Source organism: Astatotilapia calliptera, chromosome 15 (assembly GCF_900246225.1).
Source record: "Astatotilapia calliptera chromosome 15, fAstCal1.2, whole genome shotgun sequence".
Taxonomy (NCBI): Eukaryota; Metazoa; Chordata; class Actinopteri; order Cichliformes; family Cichlidae; genus Astatotilapia; species Astatotilapia calliptera.
This window is the reverse complement of record NC_039316.1, coordinates 29,654,889-29,673,656: the sequence shown is the minus strand read 5'-3', so window position 1 is coordinate 29,673,656 and position 18,768 is coordinate 29,654,889. Positions and strand designations below refer to the sequence as shown.

The window sequence follows — 18,768 nt, the reverse complement described above, 5'->3', positions numbered from 1 at the left end:
ATACATGGACCCACCCCTAATTAATGGATCAAAGAAATGACAGGCTTGCAATGAGAAAGTTGACGTTCTTAGCTAAAGAAAAGACTTCTACCGGATCTGGACACACTTTTTACAATTTATAACGGGATTGTTTGTACAGAGAACTATGGTGTAACTGATATACATATGTGCTGAGAATACGATGCTGTTGGGGTGGGAGGGGTGACTCTATACATGTTGATGTATTACAACTTAAAAATCTAATACAACCTTCTGTAGGAGGTAGTTCTGGACTATGCGAGAGGTCCCGATAGGGCCAGTGCACACAACCCGTGATTTCTGGGAGATTCTCCAGGATCTGTAAAAATGTCACAAATATCTTTAAACATTTATACGCACAGGAAGCTCTATGTGGGCGTAAGCTCTTTGAAAGTGAAAAATATCATTCTGTTGACTTTAAATATAAAAATGTCTGTTAAACGATCACGGGTTTTTTTTTTGTTGCTGTTGTTGTTGTTATTTTGAAGTATAGCTTTTATAAAATGCTTTTATAAGTCTTTGTATGTTCTAATCTATTTGTATTTGTGTGTGAATTGGAAAAAATTTGTCTGTATAATTAGACACAAATTATTGTACACATTTCTAAATCTTAGTTTGAATCATATCGACGGTTTTCTCTCAACATAAAGCAGACGCTCTGCTTGTTCTTGCTCTACGTGACTTGTGGGCGAAAAGTCGGAGGAGAAGCTTTGTCCCTTCTGGCTCGCTGTAGCGGGTTATTGTATGTTGACGTGTGTCTGAGCTGTTCCGTTAGCTAACAAACAGTTAGCAGACACTGAACACTGAAAGTAGCTGTTTTACAGGCTGGTTTTGCGAACTCAAAAACTCACAGTAATGGCGGATGACTGGGAAGAGATTCGCCGGCTTGCCGCAGACTTCCAGAGAGCGCAGTTTGCTGACACAGTGCAAAGGTAAACGCAACTAAACGGGTGATAGCATCAAAGCTAATCACAGCTGTCATTAAAGTTGATTTAAAAGTAACGCTATTAGATGAAGATTGTGGCTTCTCTTGTAACAACTGTTGTGACTAAAACAAACACAATAATAAATGTATACTACACTGTCCTTTACGGCACTTGTGTAAACTTTTCCGCAGGCTGTCGGAAAGAAATTGCATTGAAATAATTGCAAAACTAGTCCAAGACAAGAAGCTGGATGTGGTGCACACACTGGATGGTAAAGAGTATGTCACCCCAGCTCAGATCAGCAGGGAGATCCGAGATGAACTCTACGTGCACGGAGGTGTGATACAGAAGTTTAAGAAATGAGATGCAGCATTGTCACATTGTCCCTGTGACATTTTCAGAATTGTAGATTGTGACAGAAACTAAGTGCTTTCATTCTGTATTACAGGGAGAATCAACATTGTGGACCTCCAGCAGGTGTGTGTTAACACTGTGTTTCGTCCTGCGTCCTCTAGATGAGATATACAGTTTGTTCATTCAAATTTGGGTCAGATGTTTTATGAATGTTTTCATGATGTTGTTCCTTTCAGATTATCAATGTGGACTGGGTCCATGTTGAAAACAGAGCAAATGAAATTGCAAAGTCTGATAAAGGGGTTCAGCTTGTACTGGGACAGCTGATTGATGAGTGAGTATTAGGTCTATACTGTATAAAAATGGCTACCATAAAGTCACACTATGGACAGCACTATAATGGGTTTTGTGAGCCAAGTTGCATATTTGCATGAAAGAGCAAAATACTAAGTTATCAGCCAACACTTTAGACTCTATGGGCTCATTTCACACATGCCCAGTGTTTCTCGATATATGCTACAAGATATTTAGGTCTATAGGATCCAGAGAAAAAGCTATAACACTTAAGTTAGCTAATTATAATAGTTAAGCTCCATCTCATTAGCCTATTGCACTTGTTAACTCTTTTTACAAAACTGAAGCTTTTGAGGTAAAATTAATGATAATTCTAAAGGCCAACAGTGCAGCTACAGACATAAACGATGCAAACTTCATTTTGATAAACTTTAGACTTTTGTCATTTCAGTGTAGGATGATCTTGATTTAGAAAGCTTTAGTGAGCTTTAGAGAGCCAGTTTTTCTATAACAAATTAATGTTCATAATTTGACTGTGGGTTTAACTTAGGCTGTTGCTGAAGGTTCAAAACACATCAGCAGGGTATGGCACGGAAAACAAACGTATAATTAATATTGACACAATCTGTGTCACTCGTCTATTATGTTGATCGTTTTCGTGATTGCCCAGATGGTGCTTCGCTGTGAATTGTGGGATGGCATTATGTCCTTTCCTTTCATAAAGAATGCTCCAGTTTGTCTTCTGCTGAAGGAGGCAATAAAGGAAGCTTTAACTGTTATTGGGCTGTCTGCAAATAAGTTGATGCTGACCTGTGTTTACTTGTGCACATCAGTTTTGTGCTAGCTAAAGGTTCACAATTAATTTGATTAAGAACCAAAAGACTTTAAAACAGTTCAGTTATTTTTATAATTCGGATTCGGATAATTCGGATTAGCACACTTCAAATCCTGTCTCCCCCCCACCCTGGACCCCCACCAATTCGCATACCGCCAGAACAGGAGCACAGAGGATGCAGTCTCCATCGCACTGCACTCTGTCCTCTCACACCTGGACAACAACAACACCTATGCCAGAATGCTGTTTATAGACTTCAGTTCAGCATTCAATACAATCCACCCCTCACAACTCATCAGGAAACTGACAGACCTGGGCATCAGTTCCCTCATCTGCAAATGGTTACTGGACTTCCTGACCAACCGCCCCCAACATGTCCGGCTGGATAACCGCTGCTCATCTACCATCACAATGAACACCGGTGTACCACAAGGCTGTGTGATGAGCCCTTTCCTCTACTCCCTCTTCACCCACGACTGCAGACCTGCTGATGGTTCCAACACCATCATTAAGTTTGCAGATGACACCACGGTGATTGGCCTCATCAGTGACAACGATGAGGCCGCCTACAGGGAGGAGGTGGATCGTCTGGCTGAGTGGTGCGACACAAACAACCTGCTGCTTAACACCGAGAAGACCAAGGAGCTCATCGTGGACTACAGGAGGAATGCTGACCCACATCCACCCATCCACATTAAGGGGACGGCTGTGGAGCGTGTGAGCAGCTTCAAGTTCCTGGGAGTCCACATCTCCGAGGATCTCACCTGGACGACCAACTGCTCCAAGCTGGTCAAGAAGGCTCACCAGCGCCTCTTCTTCTTGAGGACTCTGAGGAAGAACCACCTGTCCTCAGACATCCTGGTGAACTTCTATCGCTGCACCATCGAGAGCATCCTGACCAACTGTATAACAGTCTGGTATGGGAACTGCTCTGCCTCGGACCGGAAGGCGTTGCAGAGGGTCGTGAAAACTGCCCAGCGCATCGCCGGAGAACCACTTCCTGCCATAAAAGACATCTACAGGAAGCGGTGTCTGAAAAGGGCTGGGAAAATCATCAGAGACCCCAGTCACCCATCACATGGACTCTTCACCCTCCTGCCCTCTGGGAGGCGCTACAGGAGCCTCCGGACTAAGACCACCAGGTACCGGAACAGCTTCTTCCCCACAGCTGTCAGACTCCTGAACTCTGCCTCCTGACATCTGACCCACGTTAACTCATGGACTGAACATACACACACACACACACACACACAATGGACAACTGTACCCTCAAACACACAATAATAACATGGACTGAACCACCACTCACAACCACTAGCACTTTATATAGCCTCTGTAGAAATTATCCACACCCTCACTTACCTTAACTGCACTACTGTATAGCCCTGTGTAAACAATCATTCTGTACATACGATAATTTTTAACCCTACAACTGTTTACAACTTGCATAGTTCCCATTTCTGTATAGCTGTATATCTCAGATTCCTGTAAAGTTATTTATTTCATATTCTGTATAGTTTTTCATATTTATATCCTGTCCATATCCTGTACATAGCTTGTACTCACTACAGCCTGTACATACTTATAGTTATAGAATATTCACAACATACTTCATACCGTGTACATTATAACATAATAGACCCATTTCTGTAATATACTTACATATCTATATTATTGCTAATATATATTGTAATATATCTATATCACTAATAGAGCTGGGCGATATGAGATTTTTTCATATCACGATATGTTTTTTTCATTTCAGGCGATAACGATATCTATCACGATATAAGCCAAATAACTATATTTGTAAGATTTAAATGTGCCGTTGCTCACAAGTAAAATGTGAAATAATCAGCAGCTTGTTTTTATTTAAATATTTATTTCCCATAATAAGTTCAACAGGGTAGATGTACTTAAGGAACATGAGACTTTTTCAGATAAATAAAGGCAAATATTGCAAACTACACAAAAGGCAGCCGCTAAAGCGTTTAAGTTTCAAAATAGAACAAACGAAACAGACTAAATTGTCAATTCCACTTAGAAACAAAATATTAATTCTAAAAATAAATCTTAGTTTGTTTTACAGAAGAACAGACAAAACTGACTAACTTTTGTCAATATCAAATAAACTGAGAACTAAAAGGAAATTCTCAATCTCTCCTTGTTGTATAGCTTAGCTTTTCAAACAGTTTTAACAGTTACTTTAGTCTGACAAAAGCCGAATGACGAATTAGCGCTTCCAGTCAGAGACTGAGGCTACGTCCACACGTACACGGGTATTTTTGAAAACGGAGATTTTCCGTTTTCGTTTTAAAAAATAATCCCGTCCACACATAAAGGCAGAAATGAAGGAAAACGCTGCTATGAACATGCCAAAGCAGCAGGTGGCGCTAGATTCCTAACCGTGCAGAAATGTTGGCCAATCAGAAGTCTAGAAGCCTCGGTGGGAAAAAGTAAACAAAGCTGGGGCATAGAAGCAGAACCGAGTCGTATGTGTGGACGGACAGTAACTGTGTGTATATGTAAGCATTTAAACACTGCAGAGAGTAGAATTAACAGTATTGTAGAAATTCATTTCACCGAAACAATAACGTGGCGCAGTGTGACGCATGCACCAGTTTATTGTATTTCCAGACTTGCTTTCGGCACAATTTACAGTGCACGCTACTCTGTTTTTTGTCAGACTTGAAATAGCCGAAATACCGTCACACTACGGAACTTCTTTGGCTCTTCCGTTCGACAATCTCTCCGGCATTGGAACCATCATCTGTTTTCTCTTCGGTCACGCTCGGTTGATTTTTCTAGTCGGCACACTCATTTCCTCCATTACCCGCTGGCTGCTTCGCAAACAAACACACGTGCGGCTTGGCACTTGTGCTGTACGTAACAAGTCACGCGACGTGACGCTGCGGCTGTGATTGGTTCGGCTCTGCGCTACTTAGTTTGGATTGGCTGACCTTTTTTTTTTTTTTTTTTTTTTTTTTATTTTAAGAGGACAAGAGCGGCGAGGTCTATCGCGATAGCTTAATTTCTCTATCGAGTAAAAGTTATATCGCGATACATATCGTTATCGTTCTATCGCCCAGCTCTAATCACTAAGCACTTCTGGATGGATGCAAACTGCATTTCGTTGCCCTGTGCATGTGCAATGACAATAAAGTTGAATTCTATTCTATTCTATTCTATTCTATTCTAATTCATTTGTATCCCTGTAGGAACATAGGGCCCATAAATAATGAAATATTGCCTGTCACCAAATTTCATTCTTAGTTCATTTCTACATAAAAGCAAATCAATCAGATTTGAAGGGAAACTCCTTATATGACTTCAAAGAGGGTAAAATTTTTATCTTATTAAATTTTATATTCTATTCAAAGTCTTATTCAATAAATTAAATATATATTTTTCACATTAAAGGTTTAGTTAAGTCTCATTTCTGCACAGAAGTATTTACAAAAGTATAGTATATAAGGGTCAAGTCTGAACAGGTTAAATGAGAGTGAGGTGTTGTGATTATACTGCTCATGTTTTGTCATCTGCAGCACATACCTGGACCATTTGGCCGAGGAGGTGAATGACAAACTGCAGGAGGCTGGTATGATCAGTATTGCAGAGCTGTGTAAAAGCTATGACCTTCCAGGAGATTTCTTAACTGAGGTGAGCCAGTTTTTACGTGCCTTTTAATCCAATAAGAAATCTGGTCATTAAATTAAGCAATGTGTTGTGCCGTCTGTGTTTTAAAATGGTTTAGTCTTCTTTGTGGTCTCAGCTTGTTTTGACACGTTGTTTCTTTGTTAGTAAAAAAAAAACCCGTGGGTTTCTGATCCATATTTTAGGAGTTGTCGAAGCGTCTTGGGAAGATTATCCAAGGAGAAATGGACCAGTACAACAGAGGTGTCATATTTACCCCGGCTTTTGTTGCTCGCCACAAAGCTAGAATACAAGGGCTCTTCAGTGCAGTCACAAGGTAAATATTGCAAAAAGGCTAAATATTTATTATGGCTTGTTTTTTGTTTTTCTTCTGCAGATGTACAGATTTTGATATGTCCATACCTGTCTCAGCATTTCTTGTGTGTATCGAAAAGCAAGTCAGTTAAAAAATGTAACTAAATGAAACAAGGTTATTAAAGAAACTATAGAAACAGTTCTTTGATGCTAAGCAAGGTTAAGCTGTTTGTGTGGGATAGCTCAAGATGCTATGAAGGATTTCTGTCTGCAGGACATTATTTTGAGCTGTGTTTGTGTTGCAGCATCCCAGCAGGTTGACAGATGGTAGCTAAAATGTTTTGCATGTTCTGTCATATTGAGTTTTTTTACATTATGGTTCCCCTGTGTATACTTAGTGAAGCTTTGACACCAAAAAATGCAGTGAGTGGGTAGCTGCTTTAAAGATCATTCCAGTGTTGGTGATAGTGAGTGAATTCATAGTAATGTTCAGTTTGTTGTTAAAGTAAGACTTTACATGAATAGTATTAAGAAAATGGTATCTGTTTCTCTTTCACTGCTTGGTTCTTAAACGAAGCCCTTCGGTTAAATTTAAAGATTAATGGGCAATCCAGAGAACAGGGTACCGAGGCAAAATATCCCATGAACATTTGAGAAGTTCATAAAATCAAATATACATACATTTAACCTTGTTAGAGACTCCTCACTGTGCAATAGTGCAAATATTTTATGCACACTATGATTATTTTTCTCATTTAAATTACTGTGTAACCTATTGGTCACAAGCAGCATCTACAACAGTTGTGTTTCTAATGATGATATATAATCAGGCAGATATGAAACCCATAAGGCTGCACCGGTGCAATATAGCTGAGAAATTAAAATGCGTGAAGTTTTCCTAATTTTACTACATTCGCTAATCTAAAGCTAATAAAGACTAAAGGCATGGTGCTGAATGTTGTCAGTGCATCCCCACAGGTTGGGCATCAGATAGAAAAGGGAGAGGAATTCTTGATTGGGTTGGATGAAGTGATAGAGAATGTCCCCATAGACATGTAGGTGAAGGAAACAGAGGTGATGAGGTGTAGGCTACTTGTGTTGCTATGGAGAGAAACGAGGACAGATAACAGCAGATTGTGTGAGAAGGATGAACATGTACTTTAAAAGAGCAAGGAACACAAAGTGAACACCCTGACTCTGTAATACCACATTGGCTTTAACAATCTCCATGACTTTCATGGAACTGTGAAAGCCATCTGTGATTTAGTAAAAACACTTTCACTGTTCAGTGTTTTGTTCTCTGCTACAGGTTTTTAGCATTTTTGGAAGCTAGTGTTTGCCACAGAGAGAGCCATAAAGCTAGCCTATATGGCTGTTTAAGGATATAAGTGCTACCATATAACTATATTCAGTGTAAATTACAAGTACTGTCACCTCAGTACTGGTGCTTTATATTGTAAAGTAAAGACCCTATGTTAATAGAGAGAAAACGCCATCAATTAGACCACCTGCTTAAGCACCTGACGACAGTGGGAATGAAAAACTCCCATTTAACAGGAAGAAACCTCCACCAGAATCAGGCTCAGGGAGGGGCAGCTATCTGCTGTGACCGGTTGGAGGTAAGGTGTAGGGAGACGTGATAAAAGACATACATAAGAGAAAGTCAAAGATTAATAATAACTGATCTTCACGTCTAACAGATGTGAAAAAATAAATGTTCTCACATGAGACCCCGCTGTCTTCAACAGCTGCATTCGTTGGCACTTTCTTATAATTCCTGCTGTTTTGCTTTTTCTATAGGCCAACACCTGTCAGCAGTATGATTGGAGCATTTGGATTTCAGGAACACCTTCTGTACTGTAAGGACCAGCTGCTACATCATTTAAGTTAACCTGTTAAGCTCTTTGGTTTCATGTGTGTACTAGTCTTCTTTTTTTTTTTCTTCTTTTTTTTTAAACTTGTATGATATTTATGTTTGTTTTTAATCGTTTTCAACTTTGTCTAATGTTAAACATTAGACAAACAGTCCTCTATTGTCATTGTTTAATACTTTAGAGGGCGTATTATGATATTGTATTTTTTGTGGTTCAGCTGTCTTGGAGGAGTTGGTGAATATCGGGCGCCTGAAAGGAAGCGTGGTTGGGGGGCGGCAGGACAAGGCTGTGTATATCCCTGATATCTACACCAAAACACAAAATGCCTGGGTGGATTCTTTTCTCCAGCAAAATGGATATTTAGGTAGGTGTTGTTAAACTTGATGTCGGTGATCAAAAATACCCTAAGGCTTTTTCTAGTTAGCTAGCTGTCTCATTCAGAATGTTTGAGCTTTTTTATCTTCTGATCCACAAGAAAGAAAAGAAGAAAAAAAAAAGTGGCTGTTTTGCCGTCTAATTTCAAAGTCCTGTCAGCCATACTTGGAGTAGAGGTATACCCACAAGACTACTTTGATCACTCATGAGAAGATGACTAGAAAAATGATTTTTTTTTTTAATTCCTAAAACCTCAGATCAACTCCAGTTTCGGTTTCAGTGTTACTGGCATCCATTCACAATAACAATTACCTCGAAGCACATTCTGCGGTAAGGTTTAGACTCTACAATGTTAGAGAGAGAACTCAAAGAATCAGGCAGTCCCTGCGAGCAAACACTTGGTGATGGATTGGCAGGAGTGCCCTTTAACAGGTAGATCATTCAGCAGACCCAGGCTCAGAGAGTAGTAGCCGTCTATGCAGATGGTTGGGGATTGAGGGGAAAGACAGTATTTCCTATGTTTGTTAAAAATGACAAGAGATTCAGTGTAAGACTGAGTTTTTGAGGCTCTTTGACAGCAGGGCTGAAATATTTGAAACTCTTTCAGTTTAAAAATTTTAGGGAGTTGTTGGTTATTTGGTCGTTGCACAGTTATTACCCTAAAAACAGTGAGATGTTTTTTGTTTTTAAATTTTCTTTATTACTGTTGTTAGTTTCTCCTACTTCCTACTTTGGGGACTTGAGATAAGCAGTTATACTGAGCTGTGACTGTCTCAAAAATATTTTCTTTTATCTTGGGCACAGAAGTTATTATCTTGTGTGTACTAGATGAAAAATGACAATGATTAAAAACTCAATTTTTCCTCTGAGGCAAGAGCCATTGTAGAGGCAGGTGATCAATGTGTTTGTCGGTTCTGTCATTTTGTAAGCAAGGTTACATTTATAAAAACAAGGAGGGAAAAAAAACAATGAATTTCAAAGAACTCAGTGCCTCAGTGGACCATGGGTAAAGGAAGACGCAGTCGTGTTTTGGTGCAGATCCGCATCATGCAAAACTGTGAAATAGGACACTGAGGTTCCCATTTGTGCCCTCAGTAATCATGAAAAGGTAGTAACATTTGCTTTTCAGCGACACCTGGCACTTTGCAGCAGTGGCATGCAAGAACTGTTACAGAAAGGCAAGCAGAGCTGCTACCCACACATGGCAAAGGGGGTTAACTAAGAATAAACAGTGGTGGACATGTAGAGGGTTGGTGTGGTAACTGCTAAAGGGAACAGTAAAAAATTACTTTCCCAAGTCAGAGTGTTACAGATATGGGACTGTGGTATCGATTAACATTCCTGCTGCATTCATGTTTATGTTGTATTTTACTATATTTTTGGGGTTCAGCTGATTTCAGTTACTTTACATCAGTCACATGCTGTGAGTTTTGTAGAAACCTAAGCAGAAGAGATGACATCAACCATAGAAAAATCATCTTTATGAACATTTCATAATTTCAAAATAAATTTCCTGTTGTTGTAAACTATTTTTTGCAACTTTTTTGTATTTAAAGTTTTGAGGGATAAACCTCTTAAATTTCTCCAAGTAGAAGTATATGTAAAAAAACGATTTTCAATTGTTTTGTAGTTTATTGCACTTTTTTGCAATTAATGTAGTTACTATGGACTTAATGCACACATATTATTAAAATATGGGCTATAACAGTTGTATAGCAACTTGAAATGCTCCCACAAATGGCACTACAACATATAAAAAAAAAATAATATAAGCTCTGGCGGACTTGGTTCTATAGTAGGTCGTAAGGGTTAAATAAATATCGTCAAATAATCGAGATCTCAATTTCAGTGAAAATAATCGTGATTCTCATTTTTGCCATAATCGAGCAGCCCTACGCTCAGGGTTATTAAATAAACTGCTATACTATATGAACTGATGACATCGTTATCCCACAGAGTTTGATGCATTGGTTAGACTGGGGATTCCCGACCCATCCAGCTACATAAAGAAGCGCTTCAAGTCTAATAAGCTGCTGTTCCTCAGAGCGGCCTGTGTGGGCCAAGCTCTGGTCGACCAGGTGGAGGCCTCTGTGGAGGAAGCTGTCAATTCCGCCACTTGGACTGACCTCCAGGTCAGCTCTTTAACCTTTAAATTGATGATATTAGAGGAGTTGCATCGTTTTTGTTTGTTTTTTTGTTTTTAGATTTCTGTTTCTTATCCTCTTCTGTCTGGGCTGCTTTAGCCAGTTCTGCCCAGCTGCCTGTCGACTGAGGACATTGGGATACTGATTAACCAAGCTATGAGAAACACTAACATCCAATCGTCTGCCAGAATCTTGGGGGGCACCGTGGTTGTCAGTGAGAAGTTCATCAGCAACTGCCTCTCTTTATTTGATGAGGCCATGCAGCAGAAAGCTCAGAAGGTAGAGATTCCTTTGACACCCGGTTTTACATGTATATGTATATGCTCTGTCCAAAGGGTGGAACTAGATTTTGTGTGCTTTTCAGGAAGTTAAGAGCAATCCAGTGTTTTTGATAACTGAAGAGGATCTGAAGCAAGCATCTATCCTGACTGAGAGCACCGCACCTTCTAAGAAGGAGAAGAGAGAAGCGGAGCGCAGGAAGAAGGCAGCAGGTTTGTGAAACCTATCTCACAAACTCCCACTGTTTTTGTTTTATTATTTTTATTCATATAGTTTTTAGTCCCTTTGGCATTTTGTGAGGGAGACTGACAATGGTGAGAAATCCCAGGATTTTATTTTGGTTCTTAGTGTCCAACATGTGTCCTCAAAGCTCTCTAAGGTAATGATGTATGAGTGAGTCTAATGAGTGATGTCTTACATGAAATCATTTTTTCTGTTTTAATTTGCAGAAAAATGTTTCAGTTTCTGTTTGCAAAAAGCTGAAAGTGGGTAAAAGAAATTGAATGAGAGGAATATCTGTTCATTTCTTTTGATCAAGTAAAGACTTTTTTCACTTTGCCTTTGCAACAATTAGAATGGCCCAAAGCTCAGAGATGTGGGTTTTAGGCCATTTTTATGGTTGCCGTGTCACCTATCGTTTAGGACAATACTGTCAGTGGCTTCTTGTGTAATGACGGCGCAGCAAAGAGTAAAGCGACTCCTTTATTTATGTAAAGCAGTCAGAGCTGCTTCCAGAAACCAGAACGATGAGACGAGAGGGATTCAATAAGGTGCCCGTAGTAATAAATCTACAAGAAAACTCACCAATATTTCTTTTTCTTTTTTCTTTTTTTTACAAACTTGGACTTAAACAATCATCAAATATCATCAGATTATTTTTTGGAGTGGACCCAGAACTGATTGAGATGCTTTGCCATGACCTTAAACGGCTGCTCATGCTCAAAACCCCTTCAGTGGAACTGAATTGAAATAATTCTGCAAAGAAGAGTGGGCCAAATTTCCTCCACAGCGATGCGAGAGACTCATTGCCAGTTATTACAAACACTCGATTGCAGATCTTGCTGCCAAGGATGGTACAACCAGTTATTAGTCTAAGGCAGCAGTTTTTCACACAGGGACAAGCAGGTGTGGATAGCTTCTTAATGAATGACGTCATCAGTAAAAACCTGTATTTTCCGTTTACGCAGGTTTTGTCTAATGTTAATCTTTGTTTGTTCATCTGAAATTCTGAAATCTAAAATGTGACGTATATGTTTTTTGTTTTGTTTTTTTTACTTGAAAGATTTGCCTCACAGTTAACCGTCATTCTTATAGAGATTCTCCTGATGTTTGCTTTTGTATTGCAGTTGTCTCTCTTAGAACATCCTCACCAATAAAACATGTCCCAGTGAAATGGGGGTGTGGCAGATTGCAGATTGTAGGTAGCGAGCAGGATCATTTCTGCATGCATATTAATGAATGAGGCCCAATGTGTGTGTTTTGTTGTCCAACACAGCTTTATGCAAATGTTGCTTGTGCTATTTTTATACCAGCTCTGTAACGTTTGGAGTAGACGGCATCGCCACCTGCCAACATCTACCCTACAATGACCCGTAGGACAAAGACAGGAAAAATAATAGACTGGTTATCTTAAAGTGATACTAGAGCAGTGAAAATAAAGACATCTGCAATGTGGCAAGTCAGTGTTTGCTGACTTTAAGAAGTTGAGTTTTCTCAGACTGACTGGGATCCGTTAACTGTTTGTCTTCCAGAGGGCAGTGGCAGTGTGAAAGCAGGTGGAGGAGGCAATGCCAGAGAGATCCGGATTCGTAAAACCAAGAAGAAAGGGCGGAAAGATGAAGACAGCGATGAGGAAACTGGACCTTCTCAACAAAGTATGTCAGCCGTCACAAAGACATTTTATGTTCTCAGGGAAATATGGTCTCCATCTGCACATTAAGCCTGCTCACTGAGGCTTTTTACTGTAATAAGAGCTTAATGGCTGCTTTACGAGGAATCTCCTGGGTCGTTAAGCTTTTTTTTTTTAAATTTTTCTACATGGAAGACAAAGGTAACTGTAGGATTCCAGGGGGACTAATTAGCTTGTGTTTTACCTTTGCCAAGATCGCAGCAGACAGACTGAAACCCCCTTTATGGCCCAGGAGGCGATCGTAGCCGTTTTAGAGGAACGAGTGAGTGACTGCCCTGAAGAAATCCTGTCTGAGTTGGCAGAGCAGTTAGTCAGGTAACAGACACATCTCTTTCTGAAGTTCCCTTTTCTCAGAGCTGCCAACAATCCCTTCATTCACCTTCTGTTAATGTCCCTACAGGCCTCTGACTAAAGCCTACCAGGAGGTGCTGCGGACAGTGTTCATGTCCTCCACCAGCTCTCCATCAGGGGCCAACAAGAAGAAGAGCATGAAGGATCTGCAGGAAGAGATCACCAACCTGTACAACAATATCCGACTATTTGAAAAAGGCACCAAGTTCTTCTCAGGTAAGTCATGTTCAGGGACGTGCAGAGGGGGGGGCTAGAGGGGCTTGAGCACCCGCCCCTTTAAACCTCTCTGCACGTCCCTGGTCATGTTCCATGTATTGGAAATCAGAAGCAGGACCATCTTCATCTCTCGCATCCTGACAGGAGACGAGAGAGGAGGCGGGGTTCACAAGGTCCAGATTTTACCCTTACTGTTTGGCAGATCACTGTATTTGTAATAGATCTGTTACACTGGATTAACTGATCATGTCAGGGTTCATGTTCTGATATTTGTTCTTCTGTATGAATCAAATGTTTAGCCGTGAAAGACAAGTCATACTCAGGAAAGCTAGCATCCTTTGCTTTATTTTCGTATATATGTCGAGGGAAACGAGCATTAGGCTTCAGAGCGTACCCAATGCTCAGAGACAGTTTTTGTACTCTTGGCTCTGTGATGCCAAAGAAAGTGATGATGTGAAAGTCTCAGGAGCACAGCTCTGACTGTGAGCACAGAAGCTCCACCCACCTGGAGGGCAGTCATTCAGAAGAAGGAGCTCGTTGCTGCATCAACAGCTAAGCTGTCAAAAAGCTTTTAAGAGAAAAATTGTAATGGCTAAGTTACAACACAAACAATATCTTCTAGTTTCTCAAAGTCAGTTTATATAGTGTGTGGCTAAAAGCACCAGCCCTAAACCCACAACAGACCACAGATGGGCTAGTGGATGTTAAAGGTTAGAAGAGAGTGAAGTCAAAAGCGGCACCGAGGCCCAATGTAAGATACATAAGGATTATTTTGAAAAAAATATCTGGCATTGTAGTATTAAACCCTGTAACTAATACCAGATATTACCTCCTCTTTGAACATCACACATATTGGGTTGAATTTCCACTTTTGGATTAAACAGTGACAAATGAGCAAATGTTGTTTTTTAGTAAAGCTCTGATAAAAACCTCATAGTGAGACACAATATTGTGATATTAACAGATGAAAAACAAGAACAAACATCCAAAACTAAGTGGCAGCCACAACATCGGGGTAATTTAATTAGAATGTGAAAACGTGATGACACACTCATCTGTTACTTCAAAATAGAGCCAATACATTTAAGTATGTAAGGGAACTTCAATCCAAAACTGTCCAAATCTCCAGGATTTCTAGAGGAACATAAAAGAAATATAACAGGTTTTGTGTATTGACCTTGCTTTACACCCAGCAAGAGTAGTGAGTTATTTATTGAGAATTGTGCACTTAAATGCAAAGAAAATAGAAGCAGCTGAACAACTGCTAAAGTTGGAGCTCTCCGACATAATTCACTGGAGAGATTAGGCTATAAAACGTGTGTATCATGGTGAAAATGACTGTAAAAATGGTGAGGGCTGAGTAGAATCATCCAAAATTTCAAAGGCTTTACATGCAATATTTGTATGTTTGTTTTTTATGCATGCAGATGATACCCAGGCCCACATCGCTAAGCACATCCTGAAGACCGTGTGCACTGATGTCAGTAACATCCTGGTTAACTTCCTGGCTGCTGACCTGATGATGTCCGTGGAGAATCCCAGCACCATCACCAACGAGGTCTGTGTCTGTCGCTCCTCTCGGCAACCTGAAATTCAAACTGTGTTACGATTATCTGTGGAGCTGAATTCAACAGTTGACACTGAATATGCGGTACTGTATTTGGTACTGCAGGTCAGACTGAAGATTTTAGGCAAACTGTCAGAGGAGACCAAAGGGCCTCTTTTGAAGCTGCACAACTCCCTGAACGGCAAAGTAAGTAGTATGCCTGTCTAAAATAGTGTTGCACTGTGGGTGACTGCAAAATGACAGCTAATACCTTGAAATTTAAAAATCGCTAATCTGGGGAAAGGTTGAGGGATAACATTTTAAGTAAGGTGGATTTGCTTTCTGTGTTTACAGTCCATTGAAGACTTTGTGACTAACTTGGATACCTGTGCTGAGGTTTGTGGATTCATGCTAAAGAAAGGAGACAAGAAAAAAGAGAGGTAGTGGAAGCACATTCGAGCCACAAAACTCTTCACCTTGATCCACTTATGGAGTCTAGAAGTGTGTGAATGCGTGTCTTGCAGACAAGCCCTGTTCCTGCACCGCCAGGCCCTGACTGAGCAGCTGAAGGACACCGAGGATCCCGCTCTGGTCCTCCACCTGACCAGCGTGCTGCTGTTTCAGGCCAGCACGCACTGTATGCTGCACGCCCCGGGCCGCTGTGTGCCTCAGATCATCAGCACACTCACGGGGAGAATATCTGCAGTATGTACAGCTGATTGAACGTGATTTGAATGGGAAGGAAAAGTGTTGCATCACAATCCATCAGTTTTAAAAAATGATAAACTGGATCATCAGATATACCAGTCTGCTCACTCCTTCATCACGTCTGTGTAGGGTAGAGGTCGGCAACCTGCGGCTCTTTAGTCCTTATAGTGCGGCTCCGTGCGGTTTGAGAAAATAAATTAGTAGTATTTAGCTGAAGTGTATTTTATTTATGTTAGTTATTTTTTTTAACTTGTAGTTCTAAATTGGAAGATTATTGTAATATTGAAATATAAAAATAAAATTATATTCTATTATTTTTTTCATTGCTCAAAATAAGCGTCACACTCGCAGAAGTCAGTGTACCCGCCGAAACGCTGTGCATTTATCGAGACTTTCAACCCCAGGTAGGCCAGTTATGGATCTTCGGATCCACATTATGTCAGCAGCTATTCTCCACCATGAACTATGTTAAAAACAAACACCGCTCGCGCCTCACAGATGACTGCTTACAGTCCTGCGTAAAGATGAAAGTGACTTCGTACAGCCCCGAGTTGCAGACGCTGTGCGCAGAGGCTTAGGAGCAGAAGTCCCATTGTAAACATATCACAGCAGACCCGACGATGTTTCCATGAACATGCTTTTCAGCATCTCTTTATTGACCACTTTTCACACACGATTGCTGTACGTATACAGCCGGCTGTAGCTTTTCAGCTCACAGCCCGACACATACCAACAACAGCATAGATGGCGCAGACGTTAAGGCGGCGAGGCGTGATTGCGGGTGCCTCTCAGGTGCGTCCGCCTCCCCTGCAGCAGCGCTGCAGACCACGCCCCGCCACACACATTAACCTGGTAAAATACATATTTAGGCAGAATTTTGTAAATATCTATTTTTCAGCAGCATAGTGCTTTTTTCCAATTATTTTTTTTAAAAGTCAGGTCAAGGCTTCAAAAGCCCAAAGGCGATATAAGGGTGGCGGCTCACAACAGTTTCTGTTTGCTACATGAATCACTTTAGTTCAGGTTGGTGTCTGTCCTTTTGTTATGTTTCTTTAAGAGTTCAAAATGTGTTAATTACATAAATAAAATGTAATTTTCTCTGTAGCACTTCATGGATTTCATAACCGACACACCTTAGTTGTTCACACAAAGCATCAAGGTAAAAAACAATATATACAGTGTTATCTTCATTTTAGATGTCAAAAAGTATTCGCGGCTCCCAGTGTTTTCTTTTGCGTGGAAACCAGGTCCAAATGGCTCTTTGTGTCTTAAAGGTTGCTGACCCCTGGTGTAGGGGAAACACAGTCCAGTTATATTATGTTACACAGCCATCCCTCCCGGAGTTGATATGATTCTCATTGGATATAGAAACAGGTGCATAATCCATTAACACTGTAAATGTTTAGCTTTACGATGCCCGTCGTGTGATTGTGCTGTCTGAAAGCTTCATCTCAGGATCGCTTGGAAGTAGTGTTGAGGCGAAGCAGCTGTCGGTGGTCTCCATCTGCTGCAAGGAGAGTGAAGCAGCTGAAATGTGTGCATTTTGTTGCAGGAACAGCAGCAGCTGCTGTCTACCTACCAGAGCCTGGTGGTGAAGCAGCTGGTGAGCCAGAGCAAGAAGCAGGAGGATGACGAGGAGCAGGACGAGGAGGCGAGGAGCGCACGTGCTCAGGTCCAGACCCTTACACCTCAGGTGAAGGACCTGGTGCTGTCTCAGAGGAAGACGTCTGTTAATGAGGACTGACTGAACAGTTGAATAAAGAGGAAGGAATGTCACAGGGTTAAAGACCTGTGCTGCTTCTAGATCAGCTGGTGGTCCTGTATTTTTCTATGATTTCTCTATGTGGGCATCATTTTAAATTATTGAAGGAAATCACTGTGTATGATGAATTTAACACAATTGTCCTCAGTGAGGTTCTGATTAACCTGCGTATTAAATGCTCTCCTCCTCCTCAAGTGAGTTGCTTCTTCTGTGACCAGCATAAATGCAGAACATTCGGCTTCACACTTTATTACTGACCTTTTTTAACATCAGATAATACAGTGGTGTAAATGAACTAAATGCTTGTACTCGTGTACTGCAAATTCCTGGTTCTCATTCTTCATGCTTCATAAATGTAACATAACTGAGCTTTGAACTGCTTAAATTACATGTGGGCATAACTGGCCAATGAAGACAGTACCACGTCTGCATGATGAGTCTGAGAGTGATGCATTAGGTGTGTTTGTCTCCGTCTTGTGACCATTATGTGAACTTACACTAAAGTGCATGATACTGCGTTTCAACACTTGGGGGCACCAACAGCAAACAGTCGTTTGAGTGATATTGATGCAGTTATAAAAGAAAGGAAGAGCACTGCAGGAACCAAACTGAGTACACTACACACACGGATGTCACAGTCTCCATCCCAGTGGTTTCAAGCTTAACCCCAGGATTTTAAATCTGCTTGCTGGCATTTGCTTCTTATATTCTACTTCATCTCAGAGGTGTTAAGGTCAGAGCTCTCTGCAGGCCAAACACATAAAGCAGTTTCCTGGAGCTCCCTTTGTACTTGAGGTTGAACAAATCTGCTCTTCTTTTTTTTTCAGTGTAAAAAAATCAGCATATACATGTTTTTTTTTTCCCTTCATCCCACCTTGAGGTGACAGGTGGTTTGATTTGGCACCATTGAAATAAAACTGAAGTGAAATTTATTAGAACCATTACTAACCCAGACCATAAAAAAGCTGAACATATGTGTTCACACCACTCCACATCCTTCACCCAATTATCAAAAGAGCTTTCCTTAAATGTTAAGGCTATGTTGACTATAAGACTATAAGGAGTTATAGTCTCTTTTTGGTCACTATACAACAGAGCATGCTTCATAAATCTGCTTCTAAATCAGAGTCTGTACTGGATAGCATTGTATTAAGCCAGGGCCGACTTCTGTCACTAATTTGTGAATTTTTATATCATTATTAGTGTAGCCAGGCAAGAGGTTTCTGATT

The 18,768-nt window shown here is 40.6% G+C and overlaps 1 protein-coding gene across 1 annotated transcript; it reads left to right on the top strand.

Annotated features, from left to right (window-relative positions):
• Positions 1-707: 707 nt before the first annotated feature.
• Positions 708-17,733, top strand: ufl1 (UFM1-specific ligase 1). Its single transcript, XM_026142559.1, has 20 exons — positions 708-760; positions 843-950; positions 1,136-1,281; positions 1,393-1,421; positions 1,535-1,632; positions 5,973-6,087; positions 6,267-6,397; positions 8,176-8,234; positions 8,467-8,613; positions 10,581-10,756; positions 10,868-11,047; positions 11,133-11,259; positions 12,799-12,921; positions 13,151-13,271; positions 13,357-13,523; positions 14,951-15,081; positions 15,196-15,276; positions 15,424-15,509; positions 15,594-15,774; positions 17,330-17,733. Exons 2-20 carry the CDS (start codon positions 874-876, stop codon positions 17,519-17,521), a joined length of 2,367 nt encoding a protein of 788 aa, XP_025998344.1. The 5' UTR covers positions 708-760; positions 843-873; the 3' UTR covers positions 17,522-17,733.
• The last annotated feature ends 1,035 nt before the right edge of the window (positions 17,734-18,768 follow it).

Coding starts and splice junctions, on each gene's coding strand:
- ufl1 (XM_026142559.1), top strand. CDS start 874: ATGGCGGATGACTGGGAAGAGATTCGCCGGCTTGCCGCAGACTTCCAG. Junction 6,088..6,266: donor CAGGAGATTTCTTAACTGAG/GTGAGCCAGTTT, acceptor TCCATATTTTAG/GAGTTGTCGAAGCGTCTTGG. Junction 12,922..13,150: donor AACTGGACCTTCTCAACAAA/GTATGTCAGCCG, acceptor ACCTTTGCCAAG/ATCGCAGCAGACAGACTGAA.